The sequence below is a fragment of the Heloderma suspectum genome, chromosome 5, assembly GCF_057233095.1.
Source record: "Heloderma suspectum isolate Gila_16-S chromosome 5, 16-S_ref, whole genome shotgun sequence".
NCBI classification, from domain to species: Eukaryota; Metazoa; Chordata; class Lepidosauria; order Squamata; family Helodermatidae; genus Heloderma; species Heloderma suspectum.
Window position 1 is genome coordinate 141,641,503 of NC_139462.1, and position 19,819 is coordinate 141,661,321.

The 19,819-nt window shown below is 43.8% G+C and overlaps 1 protein-coding gene across 9 annotated transcripts in view; it reads right to left on the reverse strand.

Annotated features, from left to right (window-relative positions):
* IKZF1 (IKAROS family zinc finger 1) overlaps nt 1-19,819 on the reverse strand; it is a 105,338-nt gene that overhangs the window by 51,042 nt on the left and 34,477 nt on the right. For all 9 annotated transcript variants that reach the window (XM_084857694.1, XM_084857693.1, XM_084857696.1 and 6 more), the window contains exon 3: nt 18,167-18,286. In XM_084857694.1, coding sequence (XP_084713820.1) covers nt 18,167-18,286 — 120 coding nt within the window. The remainder of the gene's footprint in view (nt 1-18,166; nt 18,287-19,819) is intronic.

Consider the following 19,819-nt stretch of genomic DNA (forward strand, 5'->3'; position numbering starts at 1 on the left):
CTTGGTGGCTTAGCTGAGGAGCCAAACAACAACAAAGCCAGCAGAAAAGAGAGCCTGCTCTGCCTTGAATCAGCTTTCCATGCTGCAGTCCAATGACTAATGTCTTACAAACATTCCCAGAATCCCTGACAATTGGCCATGCCAACTGGGGCCGCAGTTCAAAACATTTGAAGGTCACCAGGTTGCCTTCCTCTGTCTTACAAAGTACAAAAGCCCTGTGTAGCAATACGCAAAACACCAGTCCCCCTTTGTTTACAACATAACTCAGCTGTTTTCAAAGTTTCTGCCCTCAGGGAACTGTTCCATTTCCAATTTGTCGGTCAAACAACCTCTGAACATCTGCTGTACAACCCCAGCACTTCCCAGGGTCTTGTAAGGCAAGGGTGGGCAGAAACTAGATCTCCAAATGTTTTGGACTTCAATTCCCAGCATTCCTGACCATTGGCCATGCTGGCAGGGGCTTCTGGGAGTTGAAGTCCAAAATTATCTAGAGTTCTACCTTCGACTTACCCCTGTACTAAAGCACACTCTCCATTCATATAAGTTCCTGTCCAGGCTCATTGAGCCTGGCTGTTACCCCACATGAACTTACAGTGTGCCTTATACTCCCCTGTCTGTATTGCAGGGGAAGATTAGAAACAGAGGATAAGATAGTTGCCTTTGTGGGAAACCTGTCTGCCATTACTGTTGAGGAAACCCTGATAGTTCTCCAACAAACTCCTTTGGGGCTCTCAGGCACACAGTTTAAAAAACATTGCAAAATGAGAAGGTGCTAGCCCAGGCAAATGAATGACTATCGAATGGACAACAGCAATTGCTGAACAAGCTAGGAGAAGAAGAAAAGGAAAAGAATGAAAACGATGGAGCTCCCTAAATTTTCCATTCACATTAGGCAATGCAATCTTTTTGCCACAGGTGGCTATGCAGAAGAGAATGACTACTGCCTGTTACTCACAAATGAACATAAAGATTAGACAAAAGCACAGCAAAACTCATGCTTCTGGAATGACGGACTCAAAACCCAGCTGTCGAGCAATGTTATTAATGCTGTTCCTATCAGTTGTGTTACTGCAGTCAATTGTGGAGTTATTTACAAAATGCAGCATGTGACAGATGATTGCTTTGCTACTTGCAAAACACAACATGTCAATGCACATGTGGAGAGGATGACAATAAGTGGCTGTCCTGCATTAGACCTACCAACGCATGGAGGCAGATAATGGAGAAGGTCTTTCCAAAGAGATTGTGACATTCTGCATCCTGTTCATTCAGAGTGAAACTTCCATGCAACAGGAAGGGTTAGATTCTTGTTAAGCATTTCCTCTTCTCTCCCCACCCCCCAAGCAGAGATAGGGAGTCAACTGGAATAAAGCTCTCCTTTGGACACAGATCTGAAACGCCAGTTCATTTTGACATGCTTTAATGCAGACTTCCCAACCTGGTGCTCTCCAGATGTGTTGGACTACAACTCCCAGTGTATTAAAATATGCTGGGTGCTGTAGTCCAACGCATCTGGAGGTCACCAGTTTGGGGAAGGCTGCTTTAACAGAAGAAAACAAAATCAATAGTTTAGATCTAGCCCTAAATGATACTTTTAAGAAAGCTCTAAAGGTGTTTCTATCAACTTTAATAGGAATGTCTGTTAATGAAATAAAGAAATCTCACTAAAAGAAATCTCAGTAGGGTTCTTCCTTGTTAAGAATGTCAAAACGTTGAGAAAGGACTTCAGGGGAATGATTCTTTGATAGCATGAGTGTTTCTCGTTAATGTTCTATGTCGTTATATGGATAGCTAGGAGACAACAGGAGTTCTGAGTGCATTTTGGGAACATTAATTAATTTAGATGGAGTTGAACTGATGCAAGGTAGCTGGCTGAACGAGACGATCCATGCAATAGCCTTCAGGTTTTCAATATAGTGGTGCCTAGCCACCTGAGTTAAAGGGAAGTGGAGGCATCATGTAGAGCAGGGGTGAGCAATTTGGGGCCCTCCAGATGTTTTGGCCTACAACTCCCATCAGCTCCCTAGCCAGCATAGCCAATGGTGAGGCATGATGGGAGTTGTAGGCCAAAACATTTAGATGGCCACAGGTTGCCAACCCCTGATGTCGAGGAAGGCCCTGACTCACTAAAATAAGGTTGGCATACAGTCACCTGAAATAGCAGAGCAAGTGAAACACAGATAGGAGCCTTAGCGTAAGGGGCACCAAGGATCTGCAGTTGTCCTCTACTCTTACAGGTTACTTGTACATTTAGAAAGCAGCCGCCTCTGTTCTCCTCCCAACTCTCCATGCTTAATTCTACCTATCATAAAGAATGAATGCTAAGAGGACCATACATTTTCTTTCAAAGTGGTTAGCATTAAAAGAGGGGGAAGGGGAAGACACCATAGAGGAGCAGCCCCTCCTCTGTCCTTTTAGCACCTCAGACTTGTTTCTAGCCCTCATGATGTGCCAAAGGATGAGAAATTAGGAAAGGTCAGAGACTCTCCATGTCAATGCTCAGGGCTTTATGGGTTTCACACGTTCCACAACAAAATGTGTCAAACAGCAGATTATACACGGTTTGCTTTTATTGTTTGTTTCATGGGTGGAAGAACTTAAAGAACGGCACCTAATTCCTGCCCCCCCCCCCGCCAATTGATCAATCTAGCCCATACTGGGAAAAAGAGTGAGTTCTGTTTACCAAATCCTATTTGCCTTAGGACTAGTTTACACCCATGATTCCATCACTTATTGCCTGTAGAATCTGTGCAATTATCATGGGTTAATTACTGCAGAATGAACGTTAATCCTGAGTCCTTTTCAGCAGAGTCAGTCCACACAGTCAGCTGTCATCCTTGTGTTGAGTACTTGAGTTAGGTGAGGTACATGCAGGGCACTTGGCTGCCTGAGGTGAAGGACAAAATGGCACCCCATCCCCATTCCACATACAAAAGCAGTTGAACCTTAATTTAGAACTGGCAATGGGACAGTGTCCTCTACCACATCTCAGGCTAGTTTGGGGGGGGTACAGGACAGATTGTGGCATACACAGCTCTGTTCTCAAATGGGGGGGTAGCCGGGAAGCTCAGGAGGCTGCCACCGCTGCCCTCAGCATCTGCCGCCTGAAGTGATTGCCTCACTCTACCTAGTGGTAGGGCCGGCTCTGGGTATATGCATATGTGAACAGACGTGTAGTTGTGCCTGGGGACCTCAGAACAGCTTTGTTTCTTAGTTGTAGAGCTCCACCGTGACAAGGATTATGAGGGCACTTTCTCAAAGAAGTTTTCCACTAAAGCCTGGATACCAGGCAGTTCATAGGTTCACATCATGTAGCCAAGCCTTCCCCAACCTGGTGCCTTCCAGATGTTTTGGACATAAACTCCCATCATTACTCACCATTTGAAATGCTGGCAGAGAATGATGGGAGTTGTAGTCCAACACATCTGGAGGGTGCCAGATTGGGGAAGGCTGACCTAGCCTGTATATATTACAAGACTATGGAACATCTGGTTCAGGCTCCAGACATGTTTCCTCAGTTGGCTAGCAGCTTCCTCCACCACTCCCAGCTGTATCCCCTGAAATAACCATGGGTAGCAGCTTCCTTCCTCAGAGTGATTTGACAATCCTTTGGACATCTGTTATAGAGGGTTTTTTAGAAGTGCCTGATAGATGTCCCCCCCCCCCCTTTAAGTTACATGGCCAACACTAAGGGATCAGTGTTTTTAAACAGAGCTTTTTTTGTGGAGCACCTTGGATAGCTCCTTTAGAGTCCTGACTGAAACCTGGAACAGATTCACCGCCCCACTGACATCAGAGCCGCCAGCCTCCACTGCTTAAGGATTAAAATGAAGCCATGAAGCTGCTTTACACTAAGTCAAGTCATTGCTTCACTGAGTCTAGTATTCTCTCCTCTGACTAGGAGCCACTCTCCACAGTCTCAAGCAGAGACCTTTCCAGCACTGATATCTGAAATCTAGAGTGGGCTCAGAGAAGCGTTCATCAGTGACTCACTTTAACCAATGAAGGGTGGAAAAGGTGGGATGCATGATGCTTTGTGGCAGGGATGGAAAACCTGTGGCCCTCCAGATATTTTGGCCTACAAATTCCATCATCCCTCACCATTGGCTATGTTGGCTAGGGCTAATGGGAGCTGTAGGCCAAAACATCTGGAGGGCCCCAAATTGCTCACCCCTGCTTTGTGGAAATGAGTCAAACCATGCCACATGTAAATTGTTCCAAGGTTTACAAACAAAATTGGCATCCATTTCTTTTTTCAACAATTTCAACTATTTTCAGTCATCCAAAATCAAGGTTGTGAAGATTTAGTCCAGCATCCTCGGTGCCTGCCTCCATTGGCTGTTGGGTCACACCAGGTGCCCCCACTCCCATTCCTCCTGGCCAGTTTGCAACAGGCCAGACCAGTATGTGCTTGCAAAAAGGAAGTGGGCTAGAGCATGCCTCAGAATCCTCTGCAAAACAAGGATTCTTCAGCACAGAAATCAACAAGTCAGCTCATACACTCTCCTGGCTGTTGATCCTCCTTGCGTGCTGAGAAGTGAGCATGTCCTACTCCCTCCATCATCCACATTTGGTAGCACGTTGTGTGAGGTTTCATTTAGCGATCATAGCTATTGAAAAACCTACTCTCCATATCTAACATGAGGGCTTCCACACACCCTTTTTCTTTTGTAAACAAGACACTCAGCTGGATAAGTGAACGAACAGGCACATAACATGAAAGGTCCCTTGAGAGTAGGAAGTTTGAAATCCACTGACCTAAGGCTCCATATATCAGGAAGTGGTGCTTCGGAGAAATGAGGCAGAAAAAAGGGAGACAGATTTCATTTGCTACTGATGTCGTTAGAAAAAAGTGTGCAGGGTCTCTGTAGTGCTGGCGCAGTGCACTGTGGCAAACTTTCCTGCACGACTTGTGCAACTGTTGCTGCTGCTGCTGTGTTCAGTGTGCTATTTGCTAGAACTCTCTCCAAACCTATCTGCTGATCTCTTTGCCCCTGTCTCAACATGAAAAACACAACCCAAGCAAAGCCACAGCCCCAAATGACTGGATCTTTCTGTTCTCAGGAAATGCGCACGTATCTGACAATCTAAATATTGCAAAGGTAAAAAAAAAAAAGAGGAGGAAGAATGAATTTCACATAGCCAACACCAGTCTTCACACAGGAAGAATGGGGTTTTCTAGGACTACAGGGCCTACGTCATCTGAAGCTCTTTGTTTTGCAGGTACCTTTCACTATAGTGCACCTGCTTTGTGGTCTTGACTACGTCGGTTGATTGGGCTGTGGGAGGCTGGTCCCACTAAATGACCAGCAATCAAATCCTATAAAGTCACCCTAGTAAAGGGTTACATTTAGCGTACAGCTATATGTCACCAGCACTTTGGCTATAATTAGTAGCCCTCCTCAACCCGGCACCCTCCAGGTGTATTACTACAATTCCCATTATCCTCAGCCAGCATGACCATTGGCAATGCTGGCTGGGGAATTGTGGGATTTGTAGTCCGACACAACTGGAGGGGGAGGCTGATAACACTATTAAAAGCAAAACAGGACAACAAGCCGTTATTCCATTTGTTGAAACAGTGTTGGCTTCTTGAGGGCCCTTGGGCAAGGCACCCCAGTGAGCCTGCTCCTTCAGTGAGTCTGTCTTCCCACTGCCATTGTCACCAGCTCCTATTGCTCTTCCTCCTGTTTTTCATCATTGCTACCACTCGCTTGCTTGACTTACTACTTTGGGTATCTTATATTTGGTTCTGAAATGCGTGCAACAACACTCGACGTGCATCTAAACATGCCAAAGGCACAACCGTGGTATACAAAGCTTGCATGTGTGATCCTTAGTTAATGGGATTTGTTGGTTCTTCTCTGTTCTATGGTTTATACGGTAAGCTTATGTGAGTACGCATCTTCGAGCGTTAGTGAGCAGGCAGTTGTTGTTGACATTGGATTAAATAACTGAAATGTTACATAAAGAGAAAGGGATAGTTGTAGATGGTACATGTATACTGGGTTGATCCAGATTTAGTCGTACTTAGAGTAGACCCATTGAAATCAATGGGGCTGAAGTAAGCTATGACTAACTTAAGTCTCATTGATTTCAATGGGTCTACGCTAAGTATGACTAATTCTGGATCCAACCTATGGTGCCACCAATCTGCAGAAGAAAGATGGAATTGGTTTGAAGATTCTGCTTCTTTCCATTGTCATGGCTAAGGAAACAGGACAAGAACAGCTTCTCTGGAACATTTGGGAGAAGACACATGTCACAAAGCTGGAAAAATCTCCTCCTACTGATATTAATGCTGAGGGACTGCCCACTCTTCTGGAGGCCACACAATGTATCCTTAGCTAAGCAAGACCTTCTTTGCTACTTGTACATTAGGGAAATACCTGCAGACCAAACATTTGTTAAGCAGATGACTTTGTTCCCAGATTCAGCATTGTTGGATGATTCCCATACATTCCCAGGTTGTTAAAAACAAAATTATGCAGGGCCGCGGTGGCTTAGTGGTTAAGACGCTGAACTGCAGACCGGAAGGTCAGCAGGACAGCAGTTCGAGACCCGAGTGCCGCGTGACGGAGTGAGCTCCCGTCTTCAGTCCCAGCTTCTGCCAACCTAGCAGTTCGAAAGCAAGAAATTGCAAGTAGATAAATAGGTACTGCTTCGGCGGGAAAGGTAGCAGCGTTCCGTGCACCTCGGTGTTCAGTCATGCCGGCCACATGACCACGGAAGCGTCTTTGGACAGCGCTGGCTCTTCGGCTTAGAAATGGAGATGAGCACCGCACCCTAGAGTCGGACACGACTGGCTGGGGACACCTTTACCTTTTTAATGCACTTCTATGTTTGCATGGTTAGCAGTCTGCAAGGCTGCAGAGAGAGCCTGCAAATATGGGTTCTTCTAACATGGAATCTTTTAATTGCCAGTGAATTCTGAAGACCTGAGCTTTTCACTTTCAGCAGGAGCAAAATTCTTAGCTGCCATGGCTGCTGAGGAAACACACAGAAGACAATAGACTTCTGTGCTTTTGCATAGTTCCCATTCATTTCAACAAGGGCTTGCCCAGGAGAACTTCTTAATCTGATTTTAACAGTTTTAATTCTGTATTCCTATCATCCTCCTCCTCCTCCTTTTTATTGATCATTGTTTTTATATTTTATTGGATGTAGCTGTTGTTGTTGTTGTTGTTCAGTCGGATGTAGTGTAGTATATAAATCTTGTAAATAAAGAAATGCATTCTACCCTGACTAACTAAGACTGCAATCCAAGGTTCACTTACCTGGTTTCAGTGATCTCAGTGGGACTTACTTCTGAGCAGACATGCATAGATAGGACTGCATTCTAAAAACAGGTATGTAATAGCACAACTCTAGAGCTTCAGCTATTGGGCAGTATAGAAATACATACATATATACATGTCTACTCAGAAGTAAGTCTCACTGAGTTCAATGGGGCTTACTCTCAGGTAAGTGTGTATAGGATTACAGCTAAATTACGCTACCATCAGTCTAGAGCTAGAAGTACTTTCCTGAGCACAGTTTCTTGGATCCATCTGAGTCTCATTGTTCTTTTGCCCCTACATAGTTTTTCCTAACCCACCCGCTATAATATTATTTGTCCCAATCTTTCTTCTCTAATGCATGATAATAAACACAAAACTCTGAATGCTGCTGCTGCAAAAAAAAAGTCCAACAAGAATGGTGTGTTCTAAATTTGAGTGCTATTTACATAATTTATTCTAATCACTGAATTTGGGGGATATTTAATGCAGGATCCCACATCCACTGCTAAGACTGTCTGCACATGCTTAGTACAAACAGCTGGTAATGACTAATGGCACAATTCACAAGGACATTTTCCTGCACAAATACAACCCCCACTGAAGTGAATGGGACCTACAGTAAACCAAATATAGATGTGTTTGTCTTCAATACTAATTCATTTCAATAGGGCTTGGGCAGAACAGCTTCCCAGTGGTTTGCACGGTAAATGTATAGTTGGTTCAATTCAGTTTGGATTTTTTTAAAGGGTTTATACTAGCCTTCCCCAACCTGGTGTTCTCCAGATGTTTTAGACTTCAACTCCTATCTGCCCCAGCCAGCATGGCCAATGGTCAGGAATGATGGGAACTGTAGTCTAAAACATCTTGGGGGGGGGCACCAGATTGGGGAAAGCTGATTTATACCAACACATTCAGGGGACAGCCTGGGTGCAATCCTAGAAACACTTACCTGGGAGTAAGTCCCTTTGAACATATTTATCTGCTTTGGGTATTGTTTTTACAGGAAAGCAGCCTGCAAGTTCAATTAATTAATTAATTTAATTGCCTTTGCTGTCAAGGTAAATCATATCATATGAACAATTCTTACTGCAGTCATTCCGATGATCATTAAACGTACAAGACCTCCTTGGATTCCATTAAAGAATAAACAACAGACGACTTTCCCCCCTCAACCAATTATGCTAGAAGTATAAGAAATTCCATTTAGCATTAACATAAAGCCCATCACAGGATACCAATTTCACGTGGATATACTAGCAACATTGAGATAAAATTAAGAAAATGTGTTGCAGGCACAGATAATACCACATTATCATTGTTATTCCATCCTTTCTATGTACGATGGCCTACAAAGCCAACAAAATCTTCTCATGAATTAACATTTCTTAATTTAATTTCTAGGCTGCTGTGCAGGCCAACAGGCAGAAGAAACCCCCAGGATGGCAAAGAATAAATAATAAAGGATTGCAAAGAATAAATAAATATGCCTGACTACACTGTGATGATCAGCACCTTTGTGTAGTGCAGGGGTAAGCAACATGCTATCCTTCAGACATGTTGGACTACAATTCTCACAATGATGGCTGTGGCTGATGGGAGTTGTAGGGCAAAGCATCTGGAGGGTACCAGGTTGCCTACTCCTGCCTTAATGCAATGGGAGAGTCAAGTTTCTTAAGGAAAACCCTGTCCCTCCCATTACTTCTGTTGCTTTCTAACAGCTAACTGCAGTGCTTCCAGATGAGGCTTTTATCACACCATCACTCTGCCTCATTCATGGAATTTTATAGGTGCTCTAGATGTCATTGTCTTCCACTCATAACTCTCCCGTGTTTTCCCACTGCTTCTTCCGTCTTTTTCCTTACCACAGAAAATCCATGGAGGAGGAAAAGATGGAATAGTTGCACAGTGCCTTACGAGTTGCAGTGCTAGGAGCCCTCTGTCTGGAAGCACCCTTGGGCAGAAAGGTTTAGGACGGAAGTGGTAGAAACAAAATGTGGTATGAAAAATGCCTCAGGCCAGAGACAAATACTGATGATAGAATAGGGAAATCAAATACGAGGAATGGTCAAGGGAGTCCACTGAAATATAGACTAGACCTATTTTCCCCGTTTTTCTTGCTCAGTTTCATCTGTACCTTTGTGGCCTGCATGCATTCCCCCACCACCGACCCACCATGGCCATTGTTGCTGCTCCCTGCCCCTGCTGACTTTTCAGACATGGCAGCTGTGGCAAACCGCCCCCACCCCATGATTTTGAAAGAAACTTAAGATGTGCAGGAATCATGAACTTGTTTGGAAGCAGAATTGCGCTTCCCGGGGTGTCCCAGGAGCCCAATTCTGCTTGTAAACAAGGCACACGCTTCCCCTCATGCCTTGTTTCTGTTCAAAATCATGGGGGGGGGGGTTGCCATCATTGAAGCAATTTTACTGGTGGAGAGAGAGGGGTGTGCCTCCCAGTGGGTTTTGGGAGGGTAATGATGTTGTCCTCCCCTAATCTATACATATAATGGACAAGAGACAAAATTAGGCATGGTGTGGAGAAAGTGGACAGGGAGACATTTTTCTCCCTCTCTCATAATACTAGAACTCAGGGTCATCCCATTAAGCTGATTGGTGGGAGGTTCAGGACAGATAAAAGGAAGTACTTCTTCACGCAGCACATAATTAAACCATAGAATTTGCTACCACAAGATGTAGTGAGAGCCACCAATCAGGATGGTTTTAAAAGGGGATTGGATAAATTCAGGGAGGATAAGGCTAGCAGTATCTACCAGTCTTGACAGCTATATGCTACCTCCAGTTTAAGAGGCAGTATGACTCTCTATACCAGCTGCTGGGGAACATGGGCAGGAGGGTGCTATTGCAGTCATGTCCGATGTGTTGGCTTCTCAAAGGCAGCTGGTTGGCCACTGTGTGAACAGAATGCTGGACTAGATGGACGTTGGTTTGATCCAGCAGGGCTCTTCCTGTGTCCTTAAGAGCCCCAAGCCTTCTCAGATCATTCCTGCAGCTTCCCCACAGTGATGGCATGAGCAGAATCTCCAGGGAGTGTGGAGCAACAGCAATCTGCTGAGGTGGGCTGAAAGAAGGATAGATTTTGCTCACTCTGCTGCAGCAGGGGAAGGGGATAGCCTTGGAGAGGAGAAAGATCAGCAGCCACGAACCCCTACCCTGTGCCTTGGCACTTCAGGTACCCTAGTGGGTAAAGTGTTGTTATTTTCTGGAGTACGTTTGCATTAGGCTGGAACAAAACTGACAGTGACACAACCTTTTGGGTGGCAGCATTTTTGCAAGCACCTACTGATGCAATGCCCTATGAAATCTAGGAGAAAACAGAGGCATCATTTCTTCCGTTAAAGCAAACAGCAGCTTTGGGATGGGTTCAAGGATCTCAGTCTGGAAAACAGCAGAGGGGGAAAGGCGTAAACCCCCTCCTGCAGCCCTGTGGTCCTGATCCAAATTCACCCCCCCCCGGTTGCTTTGGATTTTTTTTAAATGCAGGAGATCCTATTAAAGGACCTCTTGCATCACATCTGGTTTGGAAGAACCTACTAAAACTCCCAGTCACATGCAAGTTCCTTCTGGATAACAGAATTCATACTAAAGCTCAATTTTCTTATTTTTTCCCCCAAGATTCACTGCCTTCTGTCAAAATGAAGACACAGACATGCAGGAAGTTCACATCCATACAATATGGTGATGTTGCAAATACAGGATGCTTTTAAGTGATGAAGTAAGAGAGAATGAATATTTCATCTTGAATCAGTTGCAACACCAATTGAAAAATGTGTCCAACTCACTCAAAGCACACGTACTCCACCCCATTTCACGACATTACTTGTATTTTATCATGGCAGACTGTGTGTGTGTGTGTGTGTGTGTGTGTGTGTGTGGGCATATGCACATGTAAGTATGTGGTGTGAAGGACTGGGTGGGCTTCACTGTATGACCAGAGCTACTGAGGTAATAGTTGCTTTCATCACCAGCATTCTTCCAACGTAACTTCTCTTATTGACGTATTTCACCTGCTTTGTCCCATTTTGTCCTGAAATAAACTTTGTGTGTTTCTGTTCATGCTGAGTTCTCTCTCTTGAAATTGTGTGTTTGGGAAGTTTTTTAATTTAAAAAAAAAGCAAAATTTCAGCAACAGTTCCAGTGGACCTGTGTGCAATGATTTGTGGGAAATTTTGCAGGAAAGCCACACTCTTTTTTTTTATGCGAAAGTAATGCACCTTTTTAAAGGACTCACTTTTGAACTAACAAACTTGGAAGTGGAGCACTAACCATCAATTTGCAATCTGATGTGAATGACAGCGGCTTTTCCTGGGGATGTACCCTGGAAAACAGTGGTATGAACTCTTTTTAAGAACCAGCACATGTCAAAGAGAACTAAAGACTTGGAGCATCTGTACACCAGACTAAAATCCTGCATTTAAAACAGGGCTTTCTGCTTCTGTTTTAAATGGAGGATCACGATGGGCTCCCTTTACATGTGCTTCCTTCCCCTTCCTTTTCTCCCTCTTTTCCCCCCTTATCTAAGTCTTCCATATGTTTCATTGGGCCAGCTCCTCTTATTGCAGCTTTTCCTTTTTCACACAGGGAACTCAAGAGGGATAATTTGATAGCTCACTATCTCTGATCTTTTAAAAAATGAAATAAAGGTCATTTAGTGTGGGAGACACCCCGGAGGTTAACAGCGTCATCTAAAGGACCTGCAAACTTCCCCGAGTAACGAATCTCAATAGCAGGGTAAAAGCTCTGTGTGAAGAAGCCCTTGGACTTGGCTTATCCAGTCTTCCTTACACAGGGAAGGAAGAGGATCAGGAGTGTTACGTAGATCCTTAAAAGATATGGAGGTTAAATGTGTTGCTGGATCTTCAGTCCAGAGGAGCCCCCCCCCCCGGGGGGGGGGGATGAGCTTACCTGCCTGAGCTGAGCCTGGCTGCTGCTGAGCCAAAGATCCCGCTAGATAATGTCAACTCCCCAGCTAAAGCAGGACTTCATCAGAAATGGGAGAGATGTGCTTCTCAGATAAAGCTGACTTCCTCCCACTGCAGATAAGATCAGGAGGCTCACAATCAGAACTGAAAAAAGCCACACAGCTAAGCACACACTCATATCTCCAGTTTAGCCAGGGCTCTGCTGTTTTCCTTTCCCCAGCACATAAGGTCCAAATGTTTGTTCCTTTCCTCAAGATCAATGGAAATCAGCAAGCCTTTGCCTGCAGTGTTACTCTGTAATCCAGAATGGGCATCAGTTCCACACATTTAACATATACAGGGGGGGGGGGGAGATTTCTTTCTTTCTTTCTTTCTTTCTTTCTTTCTTTCTTTCTTTCTTTCTTTCTTTTTTTAGTATCACTGTATTTTGCAGAACCAAACAATAAAGGCTGCAATTCTATACCCACTTTCCTGGGAGCAAGCCCAGGAACTCAATGAGACCATGTACATGTTAATTGCATTTGCTGACTTATCTTTGCCTCTCTCATTCCTCCTTCCTTTGCTATTTTCCCCACTATTAACACTGAGATTGTAAGGACTTTGGGGCAGGGAGCTGCCTTCTTTGCATATGGTGTAAAGTGCCGTGTGCACTGATGGTGCTGTATATCTGTGGGATAATTCTGTTTTTCAAATTGAGTGGGGCTCATCACTCATGCAGTACTTAGTTGGCAGCATAAATTCTCCCATAACCTTGCAATTTGGAAGAAATACAAGCATCCCAACACCCATTTCATTCTCAAGTGTTTGTTTCCCCTTCCTTCCTTCTTCCTTCCTTCTTCCTTCTTCCTTCCTTCCTTCCTTTCTTCATGAGCATAGTTAGAGCAAAGAGCACTCAAAAACTTAAGATAGGTTTGTGTGTTGAGAGAAACCACATCCATTTCAGAATATACAAGTATTCTGCATCATGGGAGTTCACATATATCCCACAAGAAAAATTCCCACTATGTAGAAAACTATCACATCAGAGAGAAAGCTAGGCTATAAGGGAGCGTTTGACGTGGCATGCAATGCCACTCCCACCTGCAGTTTGAAGTGGTTCAGAGCTAGGAGGGCTCCGCCACAAGGTTTTGGGGACCATACAGGGAAGCTGTAAGAACCCAACTCCATAGCTCTTCAAGCCAGTAAATAGTTCTGGATATTCACTACTTTTGTTAAGACAGTTGCTAGAGCAACAGCATCCTGTCCCAAATAAGGGGACTGCATTTCTCAACCTGGGGCAGGACACTTCCTCATTGTTCTCCTTTGACACCCCTGCCTTTTTTGCGCCTTTTCTTTCCAGACAACTGTCCTTTATTCTTTCCTATACATATTCAAAATGGTCCCGGCTTTAAGGGATTTCTCTTGGCCCATATTCCAGAACATGACAGAGAACGAAATGGAGATAAGAATGTAAGAATTGCCTTGTGCATCAGACCAAGGTTAATGGAGCTGATCTGTTGTTTCCAACAAAATGGAGGTTCCATTTAACCATCATGTCAATCCTATGGTGCACTCATGGTAGCTTACCACATTCCCAATGATCATCTCTACACCAGTCTAAAATCCTGCATTTAAAATGGGCTTTCTGCTTCTGTTTTAAATGCAGGATCATGATGTACTCCCTTTACACATGCTTCCCCCCCCCTTCCCCCCTTATCTTAGTCTTCCATATGTTTCATTGGTCTAGCTCCTCTTATTGTGAGTTTTCCTCTTTGCAGGAGGGAATTCAAGTGCAACTCAAGCGCAGTAATTTGTTAACTCATTATCTCTGATCTTTTAAAAAATGGAACAAAGGTCATTTAGTACAGGAGATGCCCTGGAGGTTGAAGACGTCATCTAAAGGACCCGCAAACTTCCGTGAATGAGCAATCTCAATAGCAGGATAAAAGCTCCATGTGAAGATGCCCAGTATTGTAGGAACACAACAACGACCCCAAGAACAGTTCCTGGAAAAGGCAGCCCCGCCCCCACCCTGCCATTATCTGAATCTCCTCATTTTTAAGAAATCTGGGCACAATCCAGCCAAAATCAAGCACCTTTTAAATCCCATTGATTTCATTGGGAGAACTAAGCGTTTAGCTCTCTCCCATGGAAAATCAGTTGGACCTAGAAGTCCTAAGCCTTGACCAGATCACTCCCTCTATTTCTGTTTTCAGTGGACTATATATAGTCCACAAAAGCTTATCCCAGAATAAATATGGTAGTTTTTAAGGTGCCACAAGGCTCTTTATTTTTGTTACAACAGACTAACACGCCTACCCCTTTGGATACTGCAAGCTAGAATCCTTGAACTGGAGTAATCACACAGATACTAGTGAGTCTATTCCACAGGATGGGATTTTAGGATTGCAATTGTGTCCTGGATCCAATAATGGTGTGGTGCCAGGAAGATTCTTTGTTCGGCAAGTTGCTGTGGATAGGCAGCCCCCAGGGGAGAAATTTTGTGTGGCCTCCACAAGATACTTGTTTACACCTTTCAGCTCTTGAGAACATAAGAAGAGCCCTGCTGGACCAGACCAGCCATCTGGTCCAGCATTCTGTTTCTCATAATGGTCAACCTGATGCCTATGGGAAGCCCAGAAACAAGACATAAAGGCAATAACCTCACAGTTGCTCTCCTGCAGCTGGGATTTTGTGGCATACTGTCTGTGAACCTGGGGACTGCATACAGCCATTATGACTAGTAGCCATTGACTGACAGATGCCTCCTACATGAAATGCACCTCAGGTTGTTGCTCTGATTGCCCCGTGTTATGTGCACAGAACTTCTTTTTTTTAATCTTTTAACTATTTAACGATTTCTTTGCGATCATAGAAAACAAATCTACTTAATATTTCCCCCTAGACATCCTTTGCTGATTACTATAATCCACACCTCCTCCAGTTAATTAAAAAAACAAAAAACTTGCTGCAACAATGCATTGCAGCAGGAATTGCAATGCATTGCAGCCCATCAGCCAAATCCAGCCCCTGAAGCAACTGTATCTGGTAGCTCCTGCTGACACTTCCAAATTTTATTCAAGGTGTGGTTCAAAACATTGCTCATAGTTTACTTTTGTTAAGAAAACCATACGAGGTTGCATGTATATTTCATATACATTTTGTTATATTTCTATGTCATAAGCATTTTGGAAAGACAAGGAACTATGACTGATCTGTCTCTTGGAGGATCTTTCAGGAAGTATTTGGCTGCCCCCTCCCAATCAATAATCAGAGATGGCACAAGTTGTTTTGGTGCCTGAGGCAGAAAAACTAAATGTCACCCTTTGTAGTGGTTAAAAACTAACCCAGCCTTTACCAATCAGGTGCCCTCCAGATGTTTCGAACTACAGCTCTCCTGACCATTGGCCAAGCTGGCCGATAGGAGTTGTAGTCCAAAACATCTGGAGGGCACAACACTGGGGAAGTCTGAACAAACCAATTAAGAAAGTAAGAAGAGTCATGCTGAATCAGACCAAAGGCTTACCTAGTCCAGCATTTTGTTCGTACAATGGCTAACCAGCTGCCTGTGGGAAACCTACAGGTAGGGCACAAGTGCAATGCCACCCTCCCACTCATGTTCCCCAGAAATCGGTATACAGGGGCATACTGCCTCCGCTACTGGGGGTAATTGGCTGCCTTTGAACGATACCCTCAAACCTGCTGCCTGAAGCAGGCAGACTCACCCCACCAGTGACCTCATACCATCCAAGGTCAAATCCTTACAGCTGGTGATGCCACCTTTATTTATAGAACCTGATGGGATACGATTGTTCGGACCCCAGACTAGCGTTCTAAAAAACAGAATGCCCCCCATGATTAAAAAAAGAGTTTGCTGACCCTGCATTACACAAGTTTATTTCTCGCCAGTCAGCTAGTTTGCTGGTGCCTGCGACAATAAAGAGGGAAAGGAAGAAACTATGGCTCTGTTGATTAAAAATACACACCACCATATAGTGACGCATCATCCATCTGCCATGTAAAAATGTTTCCTCATGGCTGTGCTGCAGCTGCCATGATAAGAAACTCTTGCCTTATCTGTATTGTTACTTATCTTAGAATCAATAGAAACACAGAGTGGGAAGGGACCACAGTAGTCGATTAGTAGAAACAAACACAGACAGAGTAAAACAGGAAACCCTCTCCCAATGTGGTTCCAAAGCTGTGGTGGTTGAGCATTTGTGTGACTGCATTTTAGAAACTTTGCCTGATGGAACAAGTCTGCATTTCTATAGGCCGGATTCCAGTGATGGGTTGTTCACACATGTATGTTCATCTGGAGCAGTGACTTGCATGTGTGACTGAGCCATCACAGATTAAGTGCCACAGACAGAGCTTTCATATCACCTCAGACACAAATTGTTTTTCAATGGAGCCCATTCATACCTCCAGCTGCCTGACAGTCATCAAATGCTGGGTAATCAACAGATGGCCAATGATGGAGAATGAAAATGGTCAAATTATACAAAGAGTATCACATTTACTCTGTTACTTCTCCTTTCTGAATGAGCCACTCAACAGCCAAACTCAGCCAGGAAAATCATACACAGGACAATGGCAGAACTGGAACATTAGGGGATATAGGAGGGAGTTCCATTGACTCAATAAAGGGCACTTACTCTAACAAGTGTTAGAGTGTTAAAATCTGTATCTGCATGGCCAAAGAGCTCACCAACCAAACAACAAATCTTTAGAGAATTAGACTCCTATAGCTTTTTTTTTTTTTAACATAGAAACCCCATTTTTTGCATTACAAAAAAAGAAGGTGACAATCAGATATATAGAGAATAGACACATATTACAGATGCCCCTTGCAAAGTTTCAGGACTGTTATTGTGCACATGATCCAGCCAAAGTTAAGCATTTTTAAGGTCCATTGACTTCAGCAGGAGAGAGTCAAGCAAATTTGTAACCCTCAGCAATGGCAAATCTATGGGACTTTGCCTGGATCACATCCTGTGTTTTAAATCCAAATGGCTGGAAAAACTTCACAAACCTCTTGATAATCATCACTAATTTGGCTATAGAGAAGGCCTCATTTTTTGTAGATACATGTACAGAGAGCAAGCAACAGTTTGAATTTAGATCCTTCTGCCTTTTCAGACCCAAGATTCATCCATCCATTGTTGAAACCAACCTCTAATATGAGCTGCATTTTACATTTTTCACCATCTCCCCTCCTTCCTCCCTCTTTTCCTCCAATTGTGAGTTGCAAACCACCAGATGAACATCAATTATTTAGATGGCTGGGAATGATAGAAAATTGATATTTGGATAATGATAGTGGTACTGCAGTTATTCCAGAGACTGACCGACTGACCGACCATCCGTCCGTCCGTAGAAATATTAGATTTTCAAAGGGTGCTACCAGGCAAGGCTTTTATTGTGGAATAAATCTGTCTCATTCACAGAATTGCATGGGTGTTCCAGACAACACTGTTTTCCAGTTGTAACTCTCCCATGTTTTCCCATCACTTCTTCTGTCTTTTTCTCTCCACAAAATATCAAGGAGGGAAAGACAGAATAGTTGTGCAAGGCACTGTGATTCATAGTGCCAGGAGCCCTCTATCTGAAAGGACCCTCAGGATATCCCAAGGTAGCTCTGAGAATTTGAACAGAAAAGGGGGAATGGTTGCCGCATACTACCTCCCACTCCTTTTCCCCATAACCATGTGCTTCATTCACTTACTTCTCTATCCTGAAAGCATTTTGGTGCATAATGAGAAGGGGGAAGTTTTTGATGGAATCTTATACATTAAAGCTAGGTAACAGGCTGGGCCTTTATTTAAAACTGGAAAAGGCCTGTTATGTTTAAGACAGAAAAGCAACAAAATAAAAATGCCTGTCAGAAGTGAGGGCAGATCTCAGACTTTCAAGAATCTTAGAAGCACCTTGGGTATGGCAGTAACAGAACCATCAGTACTCTTACCCAAAACTCTCTCGTTCCTAGAATTCTGCTGTCCTCCAGTGCTGGTTGAGAGATCTTCTGGTACAGGCATGGGCTCATCAGAATCATCTAGAACATCACTTACTGGAGGACTTTCTTTTCCTATTGATAAAGGAAGGAGCCCAAGTAAGTTAAGGGAGACATATGCTCTGCTCGTGTCCCTTTTCAAATAACATGTGGATAATCTCATCATTCCAAAACCATCGAAACCTAATGAACCATCATGCTAGCCTCCTAGTCAGCAATTATTTTTCAAAAGAGAAAACCTTTGCATTGAGCAAGCCATAAAGAGGCAGGCAGCTTTTACTCCACCTTTCTCTCGTGCCCATCCAGTGACAATAAAGAGACAATTTGGTTTTGTTTTTAACATATTGGGTCAAAGCCAAGTTAACTGCAATTAAGTCCCATTGAAATAAATGGGACTTGAGCTAGTAATGACAAACTGTTCACACTGCTTTCAATGGCACCTAAGTGCAACTATCTCAGTCTGGATCCAACCCAATACCTACTTTTGTCTTATACATTATACAAGAAGATTCATGTTATGGGAAATTTGGAATCTCACCATAATATGAGAAAATTTGGAATCTCAGGCCTGGGGCTGGATTTGGCCCCCAGGCCTGAGTTTCTGCAACTGTGCCATAAATGGATATTTTTCCCATACATTATTTCCTATAAACAATTAATTAATTCTCCCTAGGACCATTACTTTGTTACACTACATATCTAATCCCCTTTCATAGCTCAAAGGAAACATTTTTGGTGGGATGAGGAGGCATCTTGGCTTAAAAGCAGCATGGTAAAGGGAAGTCCAAAAACCCTTCCACACTGGTACTCCTCCCTGTTCCCATCATGGTTCATGAAGTAGCTCCAGTTGTTTTCTGGGCCAAATTCAAGATGTTGGTTTTGACCTTTAAAACCCTATATGGTTCCGGCCCAGCCCATCTTAAGGAGCGCCTCCAGCAACACCAGACAGGCCGCTTAACAAGATCAGCCTCCGATGGTCTTCTCTCTGTCCCATCAGCCAGGACAGCTAGGCTGGTGAGGATGAGGGAGAGGGCCTACTCTGTGATGGCCCCCACTCTGTGGAACTCCCTCCCTAGGGAAGTCCGCCATGCCCCCTCTTTAATGAGCTTCTGCCACGCATTAAAAACGTGGATGTTCAGGCAGGCATTTGGGGTGGCTTAGGGTATTTTTAGAACTATGATGTTTTAAAGTAGAATTTTATTTTTTTTAAATTGTATCACTGTACATCGCTCAGAGTGGCCAGGTGACTGGCCAGATGGGCGATTAAGAAATTCAATCAATCAATCAATCAATCAATCAATCAATGTTCATTTATACTAGAGCTGTGTGCAAATGGCCTCTCAAAATTCTCCAGCCTATTTGTGGGCAGAGAAACTGGGGGGACAATTTCACCAAATTTCTCCCGGGGGAGGAGAAATTCTCCAACTGTTCCTCACAGATGGGGCTCACCACTGGCAGGGGCTGTAGCACAGGTTCTTTCTTTTTTTCCTAAGGGTTTGTGGTTTATTGCACTGCTTCTGTGGGTGGCAACAGCGTCAACTGTGTCGCGGTTTCCACCTTTTTGAGGCAGAATTTTGAATTTCTTTTGGTAGCACTTTTGAGCTTACC